Below are 21,988 nucleotides of genomic sequence, written 5' to 3' on the forward strand. Positions count from 1 at the left end.
GGCGTCGACCCCGCGTGCTCCGATCTTGAGGATCCCAGGTTTGATCCGGACGAGTTTCTTAATCTGTGGGAGGACTGCCGGCAACGGTCATGGTTTTTTGACTTCGCCGGAGGACACAGCCGTCGGCTGGTAGGGGAAACTCGGGAGTGGAGGCCACGAGGTCCGATCTAGAGGGCCGTGGATGTGATCCCAAGGAGTTTCTTCTTCTTCTTGCTTGCGAGTCTCCCTGTTACTTTTTTTTTTCCTTTAACTGTTAAAAGATGAAGAAGATATGGGCCCAAAAAGAAAAATCAGTTGGGCCCAGCCCATGACAAAAGCAAACTAAGAACTGTAGGCCCATGGCCCATTAATCAATGGGCTCATTTTCAAAGCTCTGGTGCAGTTGCGAAAACGCTGCAGCGAAGGAAGACGACTTTTGGATTCGCAGTGACCGATGCCGAAGGCTGGTCGCTTCGCAATCGCGAGCATAAACAACATTACCGATTTGAAGAACAAGCAACCGCTATCGACGCCAGATCTGGCGGCAAACCTCTCTCAATTTGGCATCTGGACCTCTCGTTTTGCTTCAATTCGTTTTGAGTCTCGCTGCTAGATCGATTCCCCTTAGGCGTCCGGATTCGGAATCCAGTCTTGGTTAGCGTACTGTAGCTCGTTTTTACTTCTTCTTTCGATCCGAAATGCTGCGGCTGAGATCGTTTCGGCCGAGCGGCGACAAGATAGTGAAGATTCAGTTGCATCCGACGCATCCATGGCTCGTCACTGCGGATGCGTCGGACTTCGTCTCCGTTTGGAATTGGGAGCATCGTCAGGTAGCGAGCTGCGCATTTTCGTGTTTTACTGTGCGTGCATGTGTGTGTGTGGACTGGCTTGTTGGAGCATTCTACTCGATGATTTTGATGTTGTGTGTTGTGATGATGATCGTGGGTTCTTCTGGTTTTAGGTGATTTATGAGCTGAAAGCGGGCGGTGTCGATGAGAGGCGTTTGGTTGGTGCTAAATTGGAGAAGCTTGCCGAAGGAGAATCAGGTGCATAGAGTTTAATTAGATTCTGATAAAAAGAGATATAAGTGAGTGTTGACGAAAGCCCCTTTAGTTGCGGCAGATGGCATTCGTTATACAGGCATTGATTTTGATGATATTTGGAAATTCGTCGCAGCTTAGTGGTAGCAGGAATTGTCAGATCAAATGAATCTGCAATTGATTTTGATGAATTGATTAAGTCTGTGACAATTATCTTTTCTAGCAACATGTATTGAAACTTTGAAGCTTTGAAACATTGATTCCGATAACAAAAAAGATCTACATTGCTGGCCCAAAGCTATTATACTAATGAGAAGAACTTAACTTAAAGCATACAAGCGCAATTTTTTTCTTTATCCAGACACTTTCACAGCGCCTTTTTTCTGCAGACCAGTCAGTAGGTGGTCTTCGGGAAATGAACTTCTGCATTAATGGTTTCCTTTTTTTGGGTTCTTGTAGAGTCCAAGGGTAAACCAACTGAGGCCATTCGGGGAGGAAGGTAAGTGCTCTTTCTATATGAATGTCTGTTTCCTTTTTTTGCTGATTTCTGACCCATTAAGTTGAGAAACTGACCTATTTTGCATGTCGTTACTCAAGTGTTAAGCAGGTGAACTTTTATGATGATGATGTACGCTATTGGCAGCTATGGCGTAACCGATCTGCAGCAGCAGAAGCTCCATCAGCTGTCAGCAATGTCACTTCAGCATTTACTTCTCCAGCGCCATCAACGAAAGGGCGTCATTTTCTTGTCATTTGTTGTGAAAACAAAGCTATTTTTCTGGACTTGGTGACAATGCGAGGCCGAGATGTACCCAAGCAAGAACTTGACAACAGATCGCTACTCTGGCAAGTCCTTACTCATTGACATTGCCTAATTTCAATCTAATGACAGTTCTTTGGTTAAAGTGACAATAGTATAGTTTCAGAGCCACTTTTAACTTTTTGTTCATTGGTATTGGAGAAAACAATTTTTTTTTAGAGCCTTGAATTTGTCCATTTAAATGTACACTACTGGATGTGCCTCTCTTTCTTTTCTGTAAGTTTTTTTACTTTTCGGACTGAGTAAGTATAGTAAACTTTTAGTTAATTAATTCTGGTTCCCTATAGTATTTACTAGTTGTCAAGCTTGAGGAGTAAGGTCACTATGGTAGGATGAGAACCGTTGTTAAATTCGGAACATAGATTAGTAAATTCTATTCTTAAACTCAATATGATCATGGATTATTGTTGAAGAATTGTAACTACAAAGGGGTCTATAGCAAGGAACTCTCTCTTTTATAAGGTCCTTGGCTCAACTTGTTGGTTGTGCAGGTGGATATTTTGTACTGTGGGCCAGAAACTAGAGGCCTTCCAGGCTTGGGTTTGCTTAATTTGGAGACGATCAGGTTTCCAGAAGATAATAGTAGGTGTTGAGCTGTTAGTCAGGGCAACTTGTTTTGTCAAATTTCCTAACGGAAGTCTTAGCATCTTCGTATCGATGTCAATTGTCATTTGTTTACAGTGATATATTTCATGTCCTCCTTATTATTCGTTTTTAGGCTCCAATCAGTTTCATATCTTCTAATACTCCGAGGGCAAGAATTACTGTTTGTATAGGTCATTGGAATCGGCATTTACAACACAAGTTAATCAACCATCTCTTATACTGTTTTTCTTTCTTTTCTTACTAATGGATTACTGCCTGTTGGCTGTTCTTCATCTTTTTAATGCTGATATCTCTGTTGCTTTATTTTCTTGACGCAGTATGGAGTTTCTGGCCCGATCTGCAGCTGGAGATGGTCCACTTGTTGCTTTTGGTGGATCAGATGGTGTCATTAGAGTACTTTCAATGATAACATGGAAGGTTTGGCATCTGTCAATTTTGTGGTCTGATGTTAGTCTTGTACATGCATTTTGAGGACAGTAATTATCTGCAGCTTGTAAGGAGATACACTGGCGGTCATAAAGGATCGATTTCTTGTCTAATGACCTTCATGGCTTCTTCTGGTGAGGTATAGCTTCATAACTTAGTTTTATTTAGCTTTCATTGTATCGTTACTTGGTTGTGAATGCTTATGTTATGCACAAATTGAGGAACGAGTTTCTGCGTCTAAACATATAGATATTGTAAGGTGTGAGTATTGACTTAAAATGTTAGGGTATCTGGCCTAAAATGCTGTCCTTGTGACTGTTACCTTTGCTGGAACAGCATAGTGAACCAGCAAGTCTAAAAACTAGGTTGTGGCACAATGTGTTTTGACAATAATGTGAGAAGGTGATAAGACTGATGATGGAACTAAAAGTAGGACTTATGGGAAAGGTTGGCACTATATGAACTTTTGCGTATTAAGTGAAGGTGGTATGAGTTGTTGAGGCAGGCTGTTGTAGGAGAAAAGTAACAGCTTCTGACGTGGTCAATTCTTTGTTGGATTTCAACTTATGCAACACCAACACTAGCAGCGGTTGTTGTTTCTTTTTTTGTAAGCAGTTACCAATGGTGACAGTGATACAAATTCAAGTTTTTTCTTCATTATCAAAGCAACTGATGTGCAATTTTGTTGGACAGGGGTCTGTTGCAAAACATACATTTATCATTGTAGTAAATATGTGTCCTTTTTTTATACTTGCTATTCTATAGTCATCTTAATGCATTGAGTTTTTAAACTATTTGCAAATCTCGTCTTACTCTTAGGTTATTGGTTCTCCATGATATATGCTGTCATAAAATGTACACAGACTTCCAGCAGTTTACCTAATGAACCTTGCTTGATCAATTTCAACTTGTGCTCTGGAGTATTAGTTTCTTGTATTTGTTTTAGTGCAACTGGTTCTAGTTGTCATGTTTGTTTATCTTGCCTTTTATTGCTGGTGCAGTCAGACAAGTTCATCTGCAGTAGCTCTCGTACATGGGTTTGTTGTCGTCCAACTTGTATGCTTTCTAATGGTTGCTTCATGTATTTTTTGTAGGCACTTCTGGTGTCTGGTGCTAGTGATGGTTTGCTTGTCCTATGGAGTGCAGACCATGGTCAAGATTCTCGAGAACTAGTACCCAAACTGAGCTTAAAAGTACTATTTTCCCCTATGCTCTCCTTATTCTTATGATGATCTTTCAGTTCCTCTTCTTATAAATGAGCCAATACCCGTTTTGATGTATTAATTTAATTAACTAAACTTTGCTGGTAAAGTGAAGACCATGCAACACTGTCAACACTATAGAGAGAACAAATAATGTTTAGTGTGAATCCATTTATTAACTTTACTTCATGAAACTGCCACATGAATATTATTATCTTGACAATTTTGTCGCAAAAAAAAAAAAAAAATTGAAACTGGTAGTGTTTGATCATATATTCGCTTTGGAATGTATGTATTGTCTATTGTCAGCTTTGCTTTCCACATCTTTTTTCCTCATGGTGATGCTAATGGAAGTTTAGTCCTCATTGAAAGCCCATTTAAATTTTGTGATGCCGGTATTGGTCGGTTGAATCAGAGACTAATTGAATCCATTTTCAGGCACATGATGGCGGGGTTGTGGCTGTTGAACTTTCTAGAGTGAGTGGAGGTACTCCGCAGCTTATAACAATTGGTGCAGACAAAACGCTAGCTATATGGGATACAATGTCATTCAAGGTGTGTAATTTGATCTCCTGATTTAGGGTAATGATGGAAAAATTTTCTTTGTTTGATGCTTTATAACATTGATGACCTGTAGCTCATCCCTTTTTTAGGAGTTGCGAAGAATTAAACCCGTGTCTAAACTTGCTTGCCACAGTGTTGCATCTTGGTGCCATCCTCGGGCTCCAAACCTTGATATATTAACTTGTGTAAAAGACTCCCACATATGGTATGCATCTCTTTTCCTTAGTGGGTTTTGTTGGTTTTCCGCTAGATGGTGTTGTGAGCTTTTCTTTTGAAGAATAAGTATCAAGATATGTCTAGAACTGAGTTTGTTCTATGCGTATGAGTCTCTTGGTAAATGAAAATAATTAGATGAACAGCTTTATTCTACTACTTGGTTGAGCAATTTCATTATTGTCTTTTTGCAGGGCCATTGAGCACCCCACGTATTCAGCTCTTACGAGGCCGTTGTGTGAGCTTTCCTCACTTGTTCCACCACAAATACTTGCGCCAAACAAGAAACTTAGAGTATGTTCTGAATAGTCGATCCTTTCCCTCTACCTACTTATTTCATCCATGGGCTTAAGCATAATCCCATAAGAGGAAATGTCTCATCCCTTACGCAATAGTTTCTTGGAGTAGATGCACTCAATTTAAATATCTGTCATAGACATCAATTTAACTTGCCTGATGCATAAATAAAATGTTTGATGAGTAATGATTTTCCATGTGAAAATTAAGAACATTGGTCCAGACTCATACTCTGTAGTTATGGGAAGCTTCGCTCATTGTGATGTTCCGTCACCTTTTCTCCTGAAGTTGGAAGGAGAGTTCTATAGAAAATGTTGAAATATTCTTTATTGTTTTTTTTCTCATAATGTGCAAATTGTTTTTAAGTTCTTAGAATGAAAAATATATGAGGGCTTTAAAGTGGTTTATGTATTTATGACTGATTAAGGATTGTTGTTTAGAGGGGGAGGAATAGTGGAGAAAGTGATGAATTATTTATCTCCAATTACCAAATCGGCCTATATTGGTACTTCTGAAAAGGAATTCTTTTTAGGGCTTCACATAGTTTTTGGCGATGATATTTTCTTTTGGATTTTATAGCCCTGATCCTTAGAAGTTGCTATTGCAGGTATATTGCATGGTTGCACATCCATTACAGCCCCACCTTGTTGCTACTGGAACCAATGTTGGTGTGATTATGTGTGAGTTTGATGCCAGGTCCCTTCCACCTGTAGCCCCACTACCAACGCCTTCGGAGAGCAGGGAGCATTCAGCAGTCTACGTGGTTGAGAGGGAACTGAAGCTTCTAAACTTCCAGTTGTCACCCACTGGAAATCCATCGCTTGGGAACAATGCCTCTTTATCTGAAGCAGGAAGGTTGAAGGGAGAATCATCAGAGTTGTTACATGTCAAGCAGATTAAGAAGCACATTAGTACTCCAGTTCAAAATGATTCATATTCAATTCTTTCCGTCAGCAATTCTGGGAAGTAAGTTATGTCGAATTTTAATTTTCCTAGGTTATGGATGCATAGGACATGCAACCTATATAGTTATTTTTTCTGGCAATTGAACACAAAGGGAATGAGTACATTGTTCAGTGTGTACGGTGGCAACTCTAATTACAAACAGATTCATGCCTGTATATTGTTAATTGTCATTACTATGGACTGTCAACTGCAGATTACTTGATATTCTTGCATGTGTTGGTTTCTTCTTTGTACTTGACTGACTGTAGCTGCTTGCTTCCTACTTGTGCAGGTATCTTGCAATTGTGTGGCCAGATATTCCGTATTTTTCTATTTATAAAGTTGGTGACTGGTCTATCGTTGATTCCGGTACTGCAAGACTTCTGGCATGGGATGCTTGTCGTGATAGATTTGCCATATTAGAATCTGCACCTGCCCTGAGAATTCCCATAGTTCCTAAAGGTGGTTCCTCAAGGAAAGCAAAAGAGGCAGCTGCAGCAGCAGCACAAGCTGCAGCAGCCGCTGCATCTGCTGCTTCTGCGGCCAGTGTTCAAGTTCGTATCCTGCTGGATGATGGAACATCAAATATATTGATGAAATCCGTAGGCAGTCGCAGCGAACCGGTATTTAGTTGTTTGGCTATCTAGAAAGCTTTCTCATGCTTGCCATTTGTCTTTTTTCTCTTTGCAAGTTTTTGCCTCAACTGAACAGGGATTATGCATTAATAGTGGTTAATGACCTTTTGGTTTGGCTTTAAACTGGGTGTTTTAGTATATGTACTTCTCATGACATAATTGGAGTATCACAGGAAAGAGGTATGTCGTGTCGTATTTAAGGCAGTCCTAATCACCAACAGTTACAAGATTAAGTTGTGAATTATTCATCACTAGAAGACTCGTTGAAAGTTCACGAAGTGAGGAAGTACTAGGAAGGATTCAAGTAAAAAAGTCTCACTCTAGGGATACTGCCCACATTTTACCATTGCCACATGTTGGTCGGACAATGTACAGTTCTTCTGACCATCAGCATTATTATTCATCATGGACCCAGTGGTCTAATTATTGGTGTATATTTCTTATGCAAGAGCCTGGTGTGTGAAGTAATATACATTTAGTTAATAAGTAATGACTCTGTTTAAAAAGACCGTTAACTGATAATTGCATAAGCTTATTTTCTTTTTCATGTATTAAGAGCGTTATGTAGCTTCGTTGTTGGTGTTATAGAAAAGAACTTGCCTTGTTATGTGGTTTACACTTGTCCTAGCAAATTCGTTGTTGTATCTATGGTTTTTTCCATTTCTTATGCATGGTAATTTCAACTGAAAATCATCCCTTGTAGGTTATTGGCTTGCATGGTGGAGCACTTCTTGGTGTAGCTTATCGGATGTCGCGAAGGATCAGCCCTGTTGCTGCAACTGCTATATCAACAATTCAGTCCATGCCCTTATCAGGATATGGCAATAGTGGCCTTTCTTCCTTTGCTGCTTTGGACGATAATTTATCACATAAATCTTCTACTGAGGCAGCACCGCCAAATTTTCAGCTCTATAGGTCAGCAGTAAAATTTTCTTACCTAGTATTAGCAAAATGATATATAATTGCCAGTATTTTGGATCATCAGTATTTGGATATTGCTGCGTGTAGAGCACTTGATCACTACTATTTACGATAATTACGAACCATATCCAAGACACTATGAAACATGATGTATACGATATATATTTAGGATAAACTGAAAAGTAAGAAAGACATCACAGTATTTTAGGTTCTATCTCTCTCATTCTCCTGGTATATGTCCTGGAAAAATTGTTCTATGCATACGACTCCATGTGACCAATGCATGTGGACCGTCAGATCAAGTGGAATTCGTATGATCTGATGACTCACGTGCACAGGGCTCACACGGTCCAGGTGGATGTAATTGCTTGAACTTATCGTCTGGAGTTGCAGTGCTAGTTACAGTAGTTAATAATGATTTTTTTTTTGCCTCCCCGCAATGCGTTGGTGTAAATTGGTTTCCATCTTTATTTACTGGTGACATTGGTTCCATCTTCTGGTATATTGTTCTTTCCTCTTTTATAGTCAGTGCTTATTTGGACCTTTTTTATGGCAGCTGGGAGACTTTTGAACCTGTTGGCGGTCTCCTTCCTCAGCCAGAATGGACTGCATGGGACCAAACTGTTGAGTACTGTGCGTTTGCATATCATCATTATATAGTCATATCTTCTTTGCGACCGCAGTATAGATATTTGGGAGATGTTGCAATCCCTTATGCTACTGGTGCTGTTTGGCATCGAAGACAGCTGTTTGTGGTTACACCTACCACCATCGAGTAAGATGTAGTTGTTGTCTGATAATTTGTCTTGATTTTTTTTCGTCTTTCTCCTTTGGTTGGTCAGTTGTAGTCCTTGAGAAGTTAGTACACTCAACTAAATGTCTCTTTTCTGATAGTTCCCTTCTCTGAACAAATAACATTTGAAATTCATTTTTATATCTTTGTTTTTTGTCATGTACTCCTTTGTTTTTTTTTTTTTTTTTTGGTTGTGGTGTGTGGGGGGGGGGGTTGGGGGGGGGTCAAAGTACTCCTATGGTTTGCTAGTAGCATAATATGCTAAGCTTCTAATTTCGTTCGATTCCTTGATTATCTAATACTGTGCTTGTGCCACCTTAGATGTGTCTTTGTCGATGCTGGAGTGGCACCAATAGATATAGAAACAAGAAAGATGAAAGAAGAAATGAAATTAAGAGAAGCACAAGCACAGGCAGTTGCAGAGCATGGAGAGTTAGCTCTTATTGCCGTAGAAGGTACCCAGGCAGCTACGCAAGAAAGAATCAAACTAAGGCCCCCAATGCTGCAGGTTAAGCATTTCAGCATTCTGTATGACGTCATTTCATTGTTCTTAGTGAATGCTGAGTTTCTTTTGAGTGGCTGGAGAATCTCTCCCTTGAGCTGAGACCAAGCTACTGGATTACTGGATCTAATTATGCTTATAATAATGCCTATCAATTCTGATATAAGCTAGCACAAAGAATATAATAACCTGAAATGTTACTCGGCAAGGTTTCTTTCTTGTGCTAATGGTCAAGTTTCTTTGGGGCTATGATCAGCCTATTGAAAATATGAAGGCTTTGCTTTTTGTATTGATTGCACACATGAAACAGCTTTCTGCTTCAATATGTATTAATGAGTTGGAGGAATTTTGAAGCACGCTTTGAAGCCATATAGAAGTTGCTGACCTATGCAGCGATCTTTCAATGCCACTTCAATAACTCTGTCCTTTTTTACGTGTTTTAGCACTGGACTCTGAATTAGGAGAATCTACCATAGTCCTTATCAGCCCTATTTTTTTTACTGTCTCGTCCTATCTTTGACATGTAGTAACAGTTCATCTTTCTCTATTCAGGTTGTTCGTCTAGCATCTTTCCAGCACGCTCCTTCTATTCCTCCATTTGTGAGTTTGCCGAGGCAATCCAAAGTTGATGGTGATGACATAGCAGTGCTGAAGGAGTTTGAAGAAAGAAAAGTTAATGAGGTTGCTGTTGGGGGTGGTGGGGTCTCAGTAGCAGTTACTCGTTTTCCAGTGGAGCAAAAACGACCTGTTGGACCTTTGTTAGTGGTTGGCGTTAGGGATGGTGTTCTTTGGCTAATTGATAGGTAACAGGCCTCCAATGCTTCTAAAATGAGAGAGATTAGTGGTTTTTCAAATGTTTCGTTCGTTACCTCCTGAAAGGTTATTGATGCTCACGTATGTCTTCATGCTAAGAGTAAAATGAATCAAAGGACTTTTTGCTCTGTGCAATCATTCTTAAGAACTTCTATCCTCTCAATCGGAATTTGCATAAACCAAATGTCGTTTTGAATTAACGTGGTCAGCATCTGTACAATTATTTGATTTCCTATCAGGAACTGCTACAAGTTCTGTTGTAATTCTTTCAACTAATGTCAAGCTTTTGTAACTTGTAGCGTAGATATGAGAGTTTGCCACATTTGGCTTATTGTATTTAATGTAGGATGAACTATGTAATATTTGTCTGACATTTTTATATGGGTTGAAACATAAATACAATATTTATCTCTTGAAGTGCTAGCTTTAGCAAAACTTATCATCAGGCAATTTCAAACTTATCGATTCTGGAAACTGAAAACCAAAGTCACAGACGGTAGCCAAAGCCAAAAGGCCATAATAAAAGTTTTAATTACCCAGCCATTTCTGAAGTTGGTTAAGCTGGAAGTAGGAAGGGGAGATTGGCCTCTTACTTCTTTCCTTTTCTTTTGTTGGTTGTGCGCTTATATAGAATTTTACGACCACTGAGCTGTTTGTCTGTGAATTTCTCTGCAGCTAGTATTTATATATTGGCCAGTTATATATTTCTTTCCTTTTCTGTTGTTGGTTATTGGCTCATAACTTAGAATTTAAGACCATTGGGCTGTTTGTGTGTATCACTGCAGCTTGTATTTATAGATCTCACTATGATCTTTTTGTCGATTGTCCTTTCTAGGTACATGTGTGCACATGCCTTATCTCTGAGTCACCCGGGTATTCGTTGCCGGTGTCTTGCTGCTTATGGAGATGCAGTTAGTGCGGTAAAATGGTAGTTGCTCCTTTCCTGCATGTATTGGTGCCCCTTGTCCCTATTTGTAATCTTGGGCAAAGTAAACATTGTCTTTTTTGCTGATGGAACTGCAGGGCAAGTAGGCTTGCTAGAGAACATCATGATGATTTGGCCCAGTTTATGCTTGGAATGGGCTATGCTACTGAAGCTCTTCATTTGCCTGGAATATCTAAGAGGTAAACCCGCACTATAGCTTACAAGGGACAGCGAGGTTGCTCCTTTGTATTTTTGAAACCTGGAATGGAATTTACCCAGGAAAAAGGAATAAAACAGTTTGCTTTGCTGTAGATTAGATCTAACATCAGAAATGACTTTTTAGTTGAAGAGTTCTTAGAGTCACTAACTACTGGCCTCAGTGAATTATCTGATTATATTTTTTCCTATAAGTAGAAACTTCCCTATCAACTTGAATCATGGATAAACAATTTGGGGGACAATACTGAGTTACCACAAAATACAAAATTTCCAAATTGAACTATATTGTTTGACTGATTATCAAATCTCAAGACTCATTTATCCAAAGTCAAAAGAATGGTATGATTTTACATCTACAGCCGCATCATTGCTTAAAGGCTTCATTATTCTATACGGTAGTTATGGACAGAGGTCCTACTGATGATGATATTCCAGTAATCCTTCCATTAGTCTGAGCCTATGACAAGTTGTTCTCCTTTGGTTTGTGTTTTAGGATGAATTGTGAGGTATTAAGCATTTTTGTGTTTCTTCACTATCCAGGTTGGAGTTTGATTTGGCTATGCAAAGCAGTGATTTGAAAAGAGCTCTCCAGTGCCTTCTTACAATGAGCAACAGTAGGGAGCTGGGCCAAGATAGTGTGGGGTTTGATTTGAAAGATATCCTCACGGTGACAACTAAGAAAGAAAATCTTGTAGAGGCTGTGCAAGGAGTGGTTAAATTTGCTAAGGAATTTTTGGATCTTATTGATGCTGCGGATGCTACTGGGCAAGCTGACATTGCTCGGGAAGCTCTTAAAAGGTTAGCTGCTGCCGGTTCAGTAAAGGGAGCTTTACAGGGTCATGAGCTGAGGGGACTGGCTTTGCGACTTGCTAATCATGGAGAACTGACGCGGCTTAGTGTATGCAGCTATCTTCCTGTGACTTTATGTCTTATGTCATAAAATTCATTTATACTAATTCCTCAGTCTGTACATTCATTAGAAGGATGCATCTATTGTTCAGTTATTCTTATGCCATGTTGAGCACCAGTACCTGCTGTGATGAGCACTACTAAATTTACTATGTGTTGCATGTTAGAAGAGTTCGTCATCTTCATTATTGTTAAATTTGGATTCCAATATATATCATTAAGCGCACAGAAGTAATCAACAGCCAAAAGTTGTTTGGCGAACTCTAAGTGGGTTCTAACTTTCTAACAATGATTATAGGGTCTGGTTAACAATTTGATCTCGGTTGGCTCGGGACGTGAAGCAGCTTTTTCAGCAGCTGTTTTGGGCGACAATGCTCTCATGGAGAGGGCATGGCAGGAAACTGGGATGCTTGCTGAGGCTGTGCTTCATGCTCATGTATGGGTCAAACAACTTCACTTCCCTCATCTTGTCTCATTTTATGCTGACCTGACTTTCCTAATGCATGTACTTCTAGGCTCATGGAAGACCCACTCTAAAGAACTTTGTCGAGGCGTGGAATAAAATGTTACAGAAGGAAGTTGAGCATGCACCATCCACTAAAACAGATGCTGCAGCTGCCTTTCTTGCTTCTTTGGAGGAACCGAAGCTTACCAGTTTGGCAGAAGCTGGCAAGAAACCCCCAATTGAAATTTTACCCCCAGGAATGCCTTCTCTTTCGGCTACAATGGCAATGAAGAAGAAACCCCCTCCTGCTGCGCAAAATCCGCAGCCGGATCCTGCAGCGCAAAATCCGCAGCCTGCACAAAATCCGCAGCCAGATCCTGCGGCGCCAAATCCACAGCCGGATCCTGCCAAGCCAATGCTATTAGAAGCACCTCCTACAGTGACACCCCCAAGACCAGAAAGCGCTCCACCACAAGTAGAAGCTAGTGAACCTGCCATGGATACTGGAGCTCCTCCTCTATCTTCGTCGGCCAGCGACCCGGGCCCAATTGCTCGGAGAGAAGGCGAGCACGTCTCAACAACTTCTGATGCTGATGCAACAGAACAAAAGATGGCCGAGGCATCGGATCCTGTGTCAGATGCTCAGAAGGCGGAGGAACAAGAACAGCAAGAACAGCCGGCAGTGTTGGAGGAAAAGAAGGAAGTGACCCCCAAGGCACCAGATACTCAGAAATCAGTTGCGTCTGGGGTTTCGACGTCTACACCGTTACCAGACTTTTTTATTTAAGCAGCAATCAGCGATAGATTCCTAAAGATAGCAGTATAGATCTTTTTCCTGGAGAGCTCGCCATTGCTCGTGAGGAAACATCCGCTAGTGTGTCCATTGCCCTCTGAAACAGGAAGCTGAACTTCTGATCAGTGTTACTATGTTGAGAGGCTCAAATTACTGGATGCGTGCAGATTTAGATGGTTTACTGAGTTGATCTTCGCTTAGATTGTGCGGGTTTTTTTTTCCCCTGTCTGAGGGAACACGGATTCACCCTACACGAGAGCACGCCGCATATTGCCGCCGGCTCTTGTAAATCCACCGGAGGACTGCCCATTTTGTATGATATGCAATTTTTTTTCTTGTATGATACGTATTCACTGGACGGTCCTCCTGCGAATTTGCATTGGTTTTTTGATAAGATTGCTGTTCTTGTGATAATTTGTGTTCTTTTTTTTTTGCTCCTCTCTGGTGAGTCTCTTCAATCTCTAACTAGTCCAAGTCGATTGCTAAGGTCCATAGTGCAATCAAATTAGTTCTTATTTCCCATGTTGGACTCTCAGGGCTATATTTCCCGCGTGGTTCTGATTTTAATAGGAACACCACCTTGTAAAAATATTATGTCGTGTTCAAATGGCCAAATGGCCAAAAGGATTACATTAAAATTTTCCTTAATTTTGGGATTAAATTGATACAATTAAAATTTTTTTGACTAAATAAGCATTTATTCATGTGGTAAGTTTATAATTGAATGGGTAAGTTTTCCATCTAGCTTCATTGCAAAATCAGGATTAGTGCATTAAAAGTTCTAAAACTTGTCATGTAAGTACAAATGAGTCTTAAAACTTTCAAAAAGTTCAATCAAGTCGTAAAACTTGTCATGAAAGTGCATTCGAGTCGTAAAACTTTCAAAAAGTGCAATGAAGTCCTAAAACTTTCAAAAAGTACAATGAAGTCCTAAAATTATTACACAAACAAAGTCCTAAAACTAGTCATGAAAGTGAAGTCAAGTTTTAAAATTTTCAAAGAGTACAACCAATGAAAGGACTTGATTGAACTAATATAATAAATTTTAGGATTTGATTAAACTTTTTGAAATTTTTAGAACTTGAATGCACTTTTATGACATTTTAGGATTGATTATACTTTTTGAAACTTTTAGAATTCAAATACAATTTCGTGCTAAATTTTAAAACTTTCAATACACTTTTCCCTCGGCACTCCACTAACATTATTCACTTTGTATCTACTTTTTGTGACAGGAGGTACATATGGTTCAGTTGCAGATCTGAAAGATACTCTTTTATGGAACTACGCCATTTTCCTATGAATAATTAAGTTGCTTGCAAGGAATGTAATAAATGTTTACAAAAAAGACATCCGGTGAATCAAAATGTTCCTGGTATGCTAGACAAAATTCAGAAGCACAGTATCACGACCATAAAAGAGGAACTCATTTACTAGTAGGACCATGGCAAAGTCATCTCAGACAATGCATCTGAAAACTGCAACCGAACATACGTCTTGGTCACAAGACTTCATTTGTTGATAGACAAATACCCAAAACTTCTAATTAGCTTAATGCGCTCCCTTCTTTGATCCGCTGACCGCAATTTTAACGGAAATGGTGTTTGGAAGAACAAAAGATGAAAAATAAAAGAATTCGCCAATGTTAAACGGAAAAGAATGAGATGTGACGTTTCAATCGGTTGCACAGCATTCCTATTAAAATTGAAACCAAACAGCGTCCAGCACAACATTCCTATCAAAATTGAAACCAAACCCCGTCCAACGCAACCGTGATCCAATACTAGTAGAATCTGTAGAACCGAACATCGATTGGACAAAAGCACAAATTAGAACTGTGGGCATGTGGGCTCAGAAACAGTTACTCTTAGCTGAGAAAAGCCTATAACTCTGTAACCATGTACACTGTCCCAATCCCTTCAAAACTCAGGTCCTTGCTATCACTGCTTCAAAATTGAAAAATGAAAGGTCTGTGGGCAAAGAAACAAATGGAAAAAGCAAAAAATCAGTGAGCCTTGTAGAAAAAAGAAGTTCCATGGAATTTCTCATGCTATCTCATCTTTTGGTTTGGTAGAAATCGATTCTCTTTTCGGCCTGTGCTTCTTCCACTTCGTTTTGGTCAAGGCCATAATCCAAGAAGGTACCTCGCAACCTGAAGCTGTCATGACATTTGCTATGTTCCGCAAATATGGAATGTCATCTTCAGTGTAAAAGGTAATGGCTTCTCCACTCCTTCCTGCCCTGCCCGACCGACCTATTTCAAACACCAACAGGAGAAAAAACAAATAGATAAAATAGGTCACTGCGCCTGTGATATGTCTTAACACCAGTCATGTCTTATAGAATTACAACTAGCTCCCCCATATAAAGTAAATAGTGAAGCAAAGCAAAAAGTATGGACACAACAAAATCAGATACAGCTGGTCGATCTAATAGATTGCCCCTAATGAATCATTTAACATTTGACCAAAAAAAAAATCACTTAATAGGTTTGTCTTTGGAATAGAAATAAACATGCCTGGATCATTTTGTATCTGATTGTGCCAAATGCACTAAATTTTATGATGGAATTGATTAGAAGTATGTAGGTTTATAGCCGCCATGATTTCATGTACTAATCACTGCTTGATACGGTATTTTAAGGGAAAATGCCAAAAAACATCCTCTACTTTTAAACCTTTGTAGCTTTTTTTTTTTTTGTCCAAAACCTTAGTAGCTTGTGCACTCTTTTTTAGTATAAACTAACTAGAGCTAAAATGACTTACACTTCCTTAGAAGAAACAACCCAAAGAAAACCCTTAACCCCCAAATCATCCACAGTCCTAGATATCAAAACCCTAATCAAAGTACTCACCACCACCATCCGCCACTGGTGGCCTTCAACCCACCACCTCTGACCACTTTACAGGTGACATTGCCAACGTCTTAGCACTCTCATGGTGGAAGGTCAAGGTCATCATGGTCATTGCAACCCTAGATTGAGGTCACAGTGCCATGGGTGACCTCAATGTGAGGTTGTGGTGGCGCAAAACAGCCTTGGTGAGGTAGTTCAATACATTCCCAACCTTGACATGACAGAGACAGACAGACGACAAACATAAAGGGAGGAATATTTCTTGGACCATCCCCTGCGATGGAGTCCGTCACACATGATTTCTTGAGTATTGTGTCATAGTAGTAAGGGGCCATGTGTCAACTTCTCACAAAGCTACAGAGAACGCATCAAAATATCTACACAAAATTTAGATAGAGACTTTCCAAGTAGACATGCAACATGCTCCTATGGCACCTGTCAATAGTACAAAGTAGATGCAATAGAAGAAGCATACCTATCCTGTGAATATACGCTGCTGCAGAATCAGGAAAATCATAATTGATGACGCAATTGACGCCTTTGAAATCCATACCCCTTGCAATAACATCTGTGGCAATTAATACCCAAGTTTTTCCAGCTCTGAAATCATCGACAGCATTTTCCCTCTGCATCCCAGGGATAAAATAAATTAAAACTAAAACAGACCAAAATTTCTGAAAAAACTTTGCAAGAAGATGCAAAAACATCAGATCCAATGCCTGGAGAGTTAGTAGTAACATATGAGATAAATTTGCCCATTACGATATTCAGTTTATACACTAGCACTTTTGCAACTGCCAAAGGAATTTGACACAGATAGTGCAGAAATGTTTCAATTGACAGGTAATCTGCCACATCTCATCGTCGCGATCATACGCAAAAGTTGGAGTCTGATAAACTGGCAAGAATGATTTACCAATACTAAATTCCCCTTGCTTAAGATACCAGAGTCGCGACACAGAATTTGTGACTCTCAAAGTTGGAGTCTGATAAACTGGCAACTATGATCTACCCATACTAAATTCCCCTTGCTTAAGATATGAGGGAACAAGTGAACAATAGAGACACATAAATAGTGGAATAAACATCAATAAAAGAGAAGATGGAATAAAATTACCTGTACTTGGGATAGATCAGAATGGATAACACTTGCTCGAATGTTGTCCAATGCTAGCTCCCCATAGAGTTCTTTAGCCCTCTCCTTACTTTGAACAAAGATGAGAACAGGTGGATTCAAACTCTGCAAACGCATATAACATCCACAAAAACCCAATACATCAAACAAAGAATCATTGAGAAGTATAGTGATAAATTTCAAAAAAATAACCAGGCTAAACAAACAAGAGAATCACATTTTCAATTTAGCTCCTCAATTATTTCTTTTCTCTGATCCCATTATGACCCACATTTGACTGACTTGTTCCCACCACCAAAAGCCCAAGAAGAAAAAAAGAAAGAAAACCAACAAATAGTTGATTCTGATGATTACCCGCTTTAGACCTAGCATCAATCTGCAAGATGATCGAGGGGAATCTAATATCTCTCATATTGCATATCAGTTTCCTAGAATCACGCTAAGGAGGATGCTTTTAAGGTACCATTTCCCCCATCAAGCATCATAAAATATGGTGAAAGAAAACTTTGCTCCTTCTCCACAACAGAAATGAGATGCACCTGATTTTTAGCACTAGCTTACATGCTTGATCACTAATTTATCAACAAACTTTTTATCATATATCATTCAAATAACACCTACCTCAGCAAAACTCTGACGCAGTGCAAGAAGCTTCCCTTCTTCACTCCCAGCAAAGACCAACTTTTGTTTAATCGATTCAGAAGCCGTATTCCTGTACACAACATATTGGAACATGTCAAAAGACGGGAATGTCATGCACTTCCAACTCCCCGAAAAAGCATCTCCTACTTACTTCCTACCAACAATAACTCGAATGGCATCGTGCATAATCGTTCTGGCGAGCTCTTCCACATAATCAGGTAAGGTAGCACTGAATAGAGACCGTACAATTGAAGGATTGGAGCATGCCTTGACCACAAAATCAATCTGCTTTACTAGACCAAGTTCGAAGAGCTTATCAGATTCATCTAAGACAAGATACTCAACCCTGTAATAACATCCACACTCAGATGTAAGTATCGACAACATTATTGGAGTATGTATAAGGAAATTAGGATAATCAAAAAGACAAAGACCTGGAGCTGGCCTTAGTAAAACATAAAACTAGAGCATTCAATTCAATGTATGGTAAATTTCTCTCGAAACAAATCGGTGATAGTCACAATTTGAACATGTTATCCCCATTTGTTTGCCAGTTCGTTGATTCAGAATTTTCAAAATCATGCAAGAAGTTCTTGACTCACATATCAATAAGCAAAACTTACTTTAGAGTGGCATTATTCTTCCATTTGTATTTTGTCAGTCATTACATGACAATGCAAAGGTATGGTATTTGGTACCCTAACTTAATTATAACAGTGTAGTCATAAGAGATGACTATGAACTTGGCTTGAGTCCAAAACTTTCCTGCCTAAATTGTAAAAGACTTCTCTTTCAAGAATTAAACCCCATCCCATCGATATCTGACACCAATCTCTACCAAACTATATCCACAGAGTAGAAAAGGCACTCAATTTGACACTGTTTCCTCAATACACACTCTAAATGGCTTCAAAAAAGATTATTGCAGACTCTTAAATTCCTCCATATATGCTCGACAAAGAGAAGAAAATTGAATGTTCAGCTACTTTGACAGAAGTAAATGTACACACCATTCATGCTCCCATAGAAAAATTGTCGTATACATATGCGAAACTTTTGATATATGGTCATCATATAAAAATATTTTATTTAGCTGCAAATATATTTTTTCTTATGGAGTTTAGCAACAAAAATACATCATGTTTGGTGTCTTTGACAAATTGGAAAGTTGCACATAACAGATATGTTTCCGGCAGTGCGTACCTGCTCAGGTTCATTTTTCTATTCTTGATGGCCAGCCGTAAGCGAAGGGGAGTGGATATGAGTATATCACACCGGAGTTTGGATAAATCAGGATTTGTCACAAGTGCTTTAGTCATCAATTTAATGCGAAATTTATTTCCTCTAGCCAATTTCCTGCACTCCCTTGTTGTCTGAGCAGCTAACTCCTTCGTAGGACAAAGGATAACGGCACGAATTCCTTCCTTGGATGCATGCTAAGCATAAAACTTCAACTTCAATATTTTATCTGAAAAACAAAAGAATATGATGTAGAGGGAATGACATACTACCTTCAGCTTCATAAGCATGGGACACACAAAAGCCAGAGTTTTCCCAGAACCAGTGGGCGCACAAGCAAAACACTCCCGACCCTGGCAACAACCATATGATGTGCAAAATCAAACGGCACTTTCAGGATAGGAACCAGTGGCCTTCAGACATCATTCCAATGAACATGATGAAGAAGAAGAAGAAGAAGAGAGACGTGGATCTGAAAACAATGCCATGACATACAGATAGTAGAACTGGAATAGCCTGCCTCTGAATAGGAGTTGGCTCCTTAAATCCAAGCTCTGCTATGTTCCGTAATAAATAAGATTTGCATTTAAACCTAATGAAAGCATCCAATTATCAGTAAGGAGTACCGCAATCCAAGTCACTTGATCACACAACTAATAACCTGAAATAAATCTGAAAAACGAGCGATAGGGAGAATTGCCATTCCATATGTGTTTCTTTAAAAGTGTTACAGAATACTTCTCATAATTGTTAATGTAATGTCAAGAATATACTGAGAGTGCAGGAACAGAAAAGAATAAAAAGAGTGAAAATGATGCAGTTTAACCCATCAGAACCGAAGAACCCCACCACAAATCAGAACGTCCCGCTTAACTATTTGCATGGCTACTGATAGAGAATTGGTTGATCTAATCATAAACTTCATAAAGATGCATCAGGACAATATTCAAAATGCAAACACCAAGAAGAGAAACATGCTGCAACGTACCTAGTTCTTAATTCTGCAAAATCCTGAAGGGGTGAAGGGACATTACTCCCGGAAACGTGTACATTATGCTTCTTTCGCAGAATTGCGTCACGCTTGAATCAGAAAACAGAATCCAAGTGTCAAATTGAAGGCATAACTCAAAGGGAAAAAGTCATGAAAAGGAAAAACAAATGAAACTTCACAACATCAGTATAAGGATTAAACCTCCATTTGTCTATACATCTCTTTCCTTCCCTTCAAATGCCCATCTTCATCTGTCTCTTTCAGTTCAACTACACTAGTAGGAGCCGATTTAGAACTCTTGAAGACACTGAAACCCTCCACCGTGCCTGTCAAAGCAAAGACGAGGTAAAGCTTGAGCAAATCGCATGGCTCCATAAACAGCACCTAGCAAGACATGCCCAAGCCCGAAGCAACTCAACAAACCAAACAAGTACCTGAAGCACTCACCGCCTTCCTCTTCCTCTTCTTCGCGGGCACCGTCGCTTCTTCACGCTCGACCGCGCTGGTCTCCAGCAAGCTCGAGTTTTCGACGAGATCAATTCTTTCCTTATTATCCTAAACCAAAGGAACGAATTAGCAATCGACCCTTCGTGAGGAAAGCAGAAAGAGACGAACTTGGAGGAGAATGTTTTACTCGGAATCTGGCGAAATCACCGGCGAACTTCTTCCTGTTGAAATGGATTCCGGCGAACAAGAACAACGGGTCTCTTTCCATGACCGAAAGAGAGAACTCTGATGGCTCGAGCCGCTGAATGGAATCGGACTCAAGAGAGCTCGATGAAGATGAAGAAAGCAGAGCTGCTTCGTCTCGACTGAAGAAGAAGAAGAAGAAGAAGAACAGAGGAGGAAGCAAACGACAGGCCGTTTTAAAACCAACTAGGGTTTAGGGCAATTTGATTTTAGTTTCTAATAGCTGCTTGATCCCGCAATTAAGAATTAAAATATTTATTGTTGAAATATGTAATGTCCCGAATATATATATATATATGTATATATTTTGGGATGAATTTATTAAGTTTTATATTCGCCTCTTTTGATATTTAAAACAAATACCATGATCTTCCTTTATATTTTTTAGGAAAAAAAGTCACAAAAAAACACTTAAACTATGCCAATTATAGCATATTTATTCTAAACTTTTTTGTGACGTCAAAAACTCTAAATGATACTCGTTTACCTTAAACTTTTTCTTTTGAATTTATTCTAAACTTTTTTTGTGACACGTTTACCTTAAATTTTTTCTTATGAATAAAAAATTGAAAACTTGTACTTATCTAACACATTTACCCTCCGTCGAGGTTTCCTCAAATGAATTTTCAACTAAAATAACATCGATTATATTTCACTTAGCCACGTCGCACCATTTGTCTTTCGGTGTTCATGTAGATAGATTTTTAATGGTCCTCATTGACAAGGTTTTCACAGAAACATGTACAAGTTTAGGAATTTTATGTGTTACGAAAAAAGTTTAGGGTAAATGTATTGTAGTGTGCATAGTTTAGAATTTTTGTGGCTTTTGCCCAATTTCTTAACATGAGCTGGAATTGAAAGTGTAAATGACATTTTATGCATAACTATGTTATGGGATAGAGACTACTTTTTTCAAGAATATATGAAATGAGATTTGTATCGCCTTAATCTATCGATTTAGTTCGAAGGACAGTTCAATTTGGCACCGAGGTACGCATGTGTACATTATGGTTAGGGCAATTAGACTATAAGGAACACATAAAACCTATGGATCTCGATGACTAGTCTCCGTTACGTACACTTTTGATGCATCTCTCAATTATGGATTGTAGACTTTGAGGTATTAAATTGCGCAGCGAAGACATTAATTTTCTAATCTTCTTAATTTTGGCATGTGTAATTGGGCTTGCCGAAAAATAATAGCATGTTAATATCTAGGAATTAAAAGTCTTGTAATTACTTTTCAAAGGGATCAATTGGGTTTAATGTTTTGTGACGTTTCTATATTGCTATTTCAAATCGATCACATGATCGGGAAAGTTGGACCCTTTTCGATATTCGGCGTCATCCCATCGGGTCGTGACCTTCCCCTCAGAGGCTGAAACACCAC

The 21,988-nt window shown here is 39.2% G+C and overlaps 2 protein-coding genes across 6 annotated transcripts; one reads left to right on the forward strand and one right to left on the reverse strand.

Moving 5' to 3' along the window:
- Positions 1–399: 399 nt before the first annotated feature.
- Positions 400–13,509, forward strand: LOC115748403. Of its 2 annotated transcripts, XM_048281093.1 has the most exons (22): positions 400–809; positions 941–1,025; positions 1,479–1,518; positions 1,617–1,865; positions 2,763–2,862; positions 2,936–3,010; positions 3,966–4,064; positions 4,512–4,628; positions 4,727–4,842; positions 5,045–5,144; positions 5,755–6,113; positions 6,385–6,715; positions 7,431–7,642; positions 8,205–8,423; positions 8,763–8,949; positions 9,496–9,746; positions 10,592–10,684; positions 10,780–10,881; positions 11,441–11,798; positions 12,108–12,245; positions 12,325–12,571; positions 12,644–13,509. In XM_048281093.1, the coding sequence occupies exons 1-22, from the start codon at positions 678–680 to the stop codon at positions 13,039–13,041; spliced, it is 4,008 nt and encodes a 1,335-aa protein (XP_048137050.1). In that variant the 5' UTR covers positions 400–677; the 3' UTR covers positions 13,042–13,509. The 2 variants fall into 2 exon arrangements, with proteins under 2 accessions (XP_048137050.1, XP_048137049.1); XM_048281092.1 differs by having other exon boundaries at positions 12,325–13,509.
- Positions 13,510–14,861: 1,352 nt separating this feature from the next.
- Positions 14,862–20,962, reverse strand: LOC115748356 (DEAD-box ATP-dependent RNA helicase 57). 4 transcript variants are annotated; one of them, XM_030684814.2, is made up of 12 exons: positions 20,543–20,962; positions 20,343–20,454; positions 20,110–20,234; positions 19,906–19,997; positions 19,413–19,509; positions 19,190–19,270; positions 18,882–19,114; positions 17,830–18,024; positions 17,658–17,748; positions 17,019–17,141; positions 16,377–16,527; positions 14,862–15,301 (listed from the first exon to the last, which is right to left on the reverse strand). In XM_030684814.2, the coding sequence occupies exons 1-12, from the start codon at positions 20,621–20,623 to the stop codon at positions 15,093–15,095; spliced, it is 1,590 nt and encodes a 529-aa protein (XP_030540674.1). In that variant the 5' UTR covers positions 20,624–20,962; the 3' UTR covers positions 14,862–15,092. The 4 variants fall into 4 exon arrangements, with proteins under 4 accessions (XP_030540674.1, XP_030540676.1, XP_030540673.1 ...); XM_030684816.2 differs by having other exon boundaries at positions 17,019–17,106; positions 17,837–18,024; positions 20,343–20,463; XM_030684813.2 differs by having other exon boundaries at positions 20,343–20,463.
- Positions 20,963–21,988: the final 1,026 nt, after the last annotated feature.

This window comes from Rhodamnia argentea, chromosome 6 (assembly GCF_020921035.1).
Source record: "Rhodamnia argentea isolate NSW1041297 chromosome 6, ASM2092103v1, whole genome shotgun sequence".
Taxonomy (NCBI): Eukaryota; Viridiplantae; Streptophyta; class Magnoliopsida; order Myrtales; family Myrtaceae; genus Rhodamnia; species Rhodamnia argentea.

Coding starts and splice junctions, on each gene's coding strand:
- LOC115748403 (XM_048281092.1), top strand. CDS start 678: ATGCTGCGGCTGAGATCGTTTCGGCCGAGCGGCGACAAGATAGTGAAG. Junction 1,519..1,616: donor GAGGCCATTCGGGGAGGAAG/GTAAGTGCTCTT, acceptor TCGTTACTCAAG/TGTTAAGCAGGTGAACTTTT. Junction 6,114..6,384: donor TCCGTCAGCAATTCTGGGAA/GTAAGTTATGTC, acceptor CTACTTGTGCAG/GTATCTTGCAATTGTGTGGC.
- LOC115748356 (XM_030684813.2), bottom strand. CDS start 20,623: ATGGAAAGAGACCCGTTGTTCTTGTTCGCCGGAATCCATTTCAACAGG. Junction 20,235..20,342: donor GAAGGCGGTGAGTGCTTCAG/GTACTTGTTTGG, acceptor TTGCTTTGACAG/GCACGGTGGAGGGTTTCAGT. Junction 16,528..17,018: donor CTGATCTATCCCAAGTACAG/GTAATTTTATTC, acceptor CCTGGGATGCAG/AGGGAAAATGCTGTCGATGA.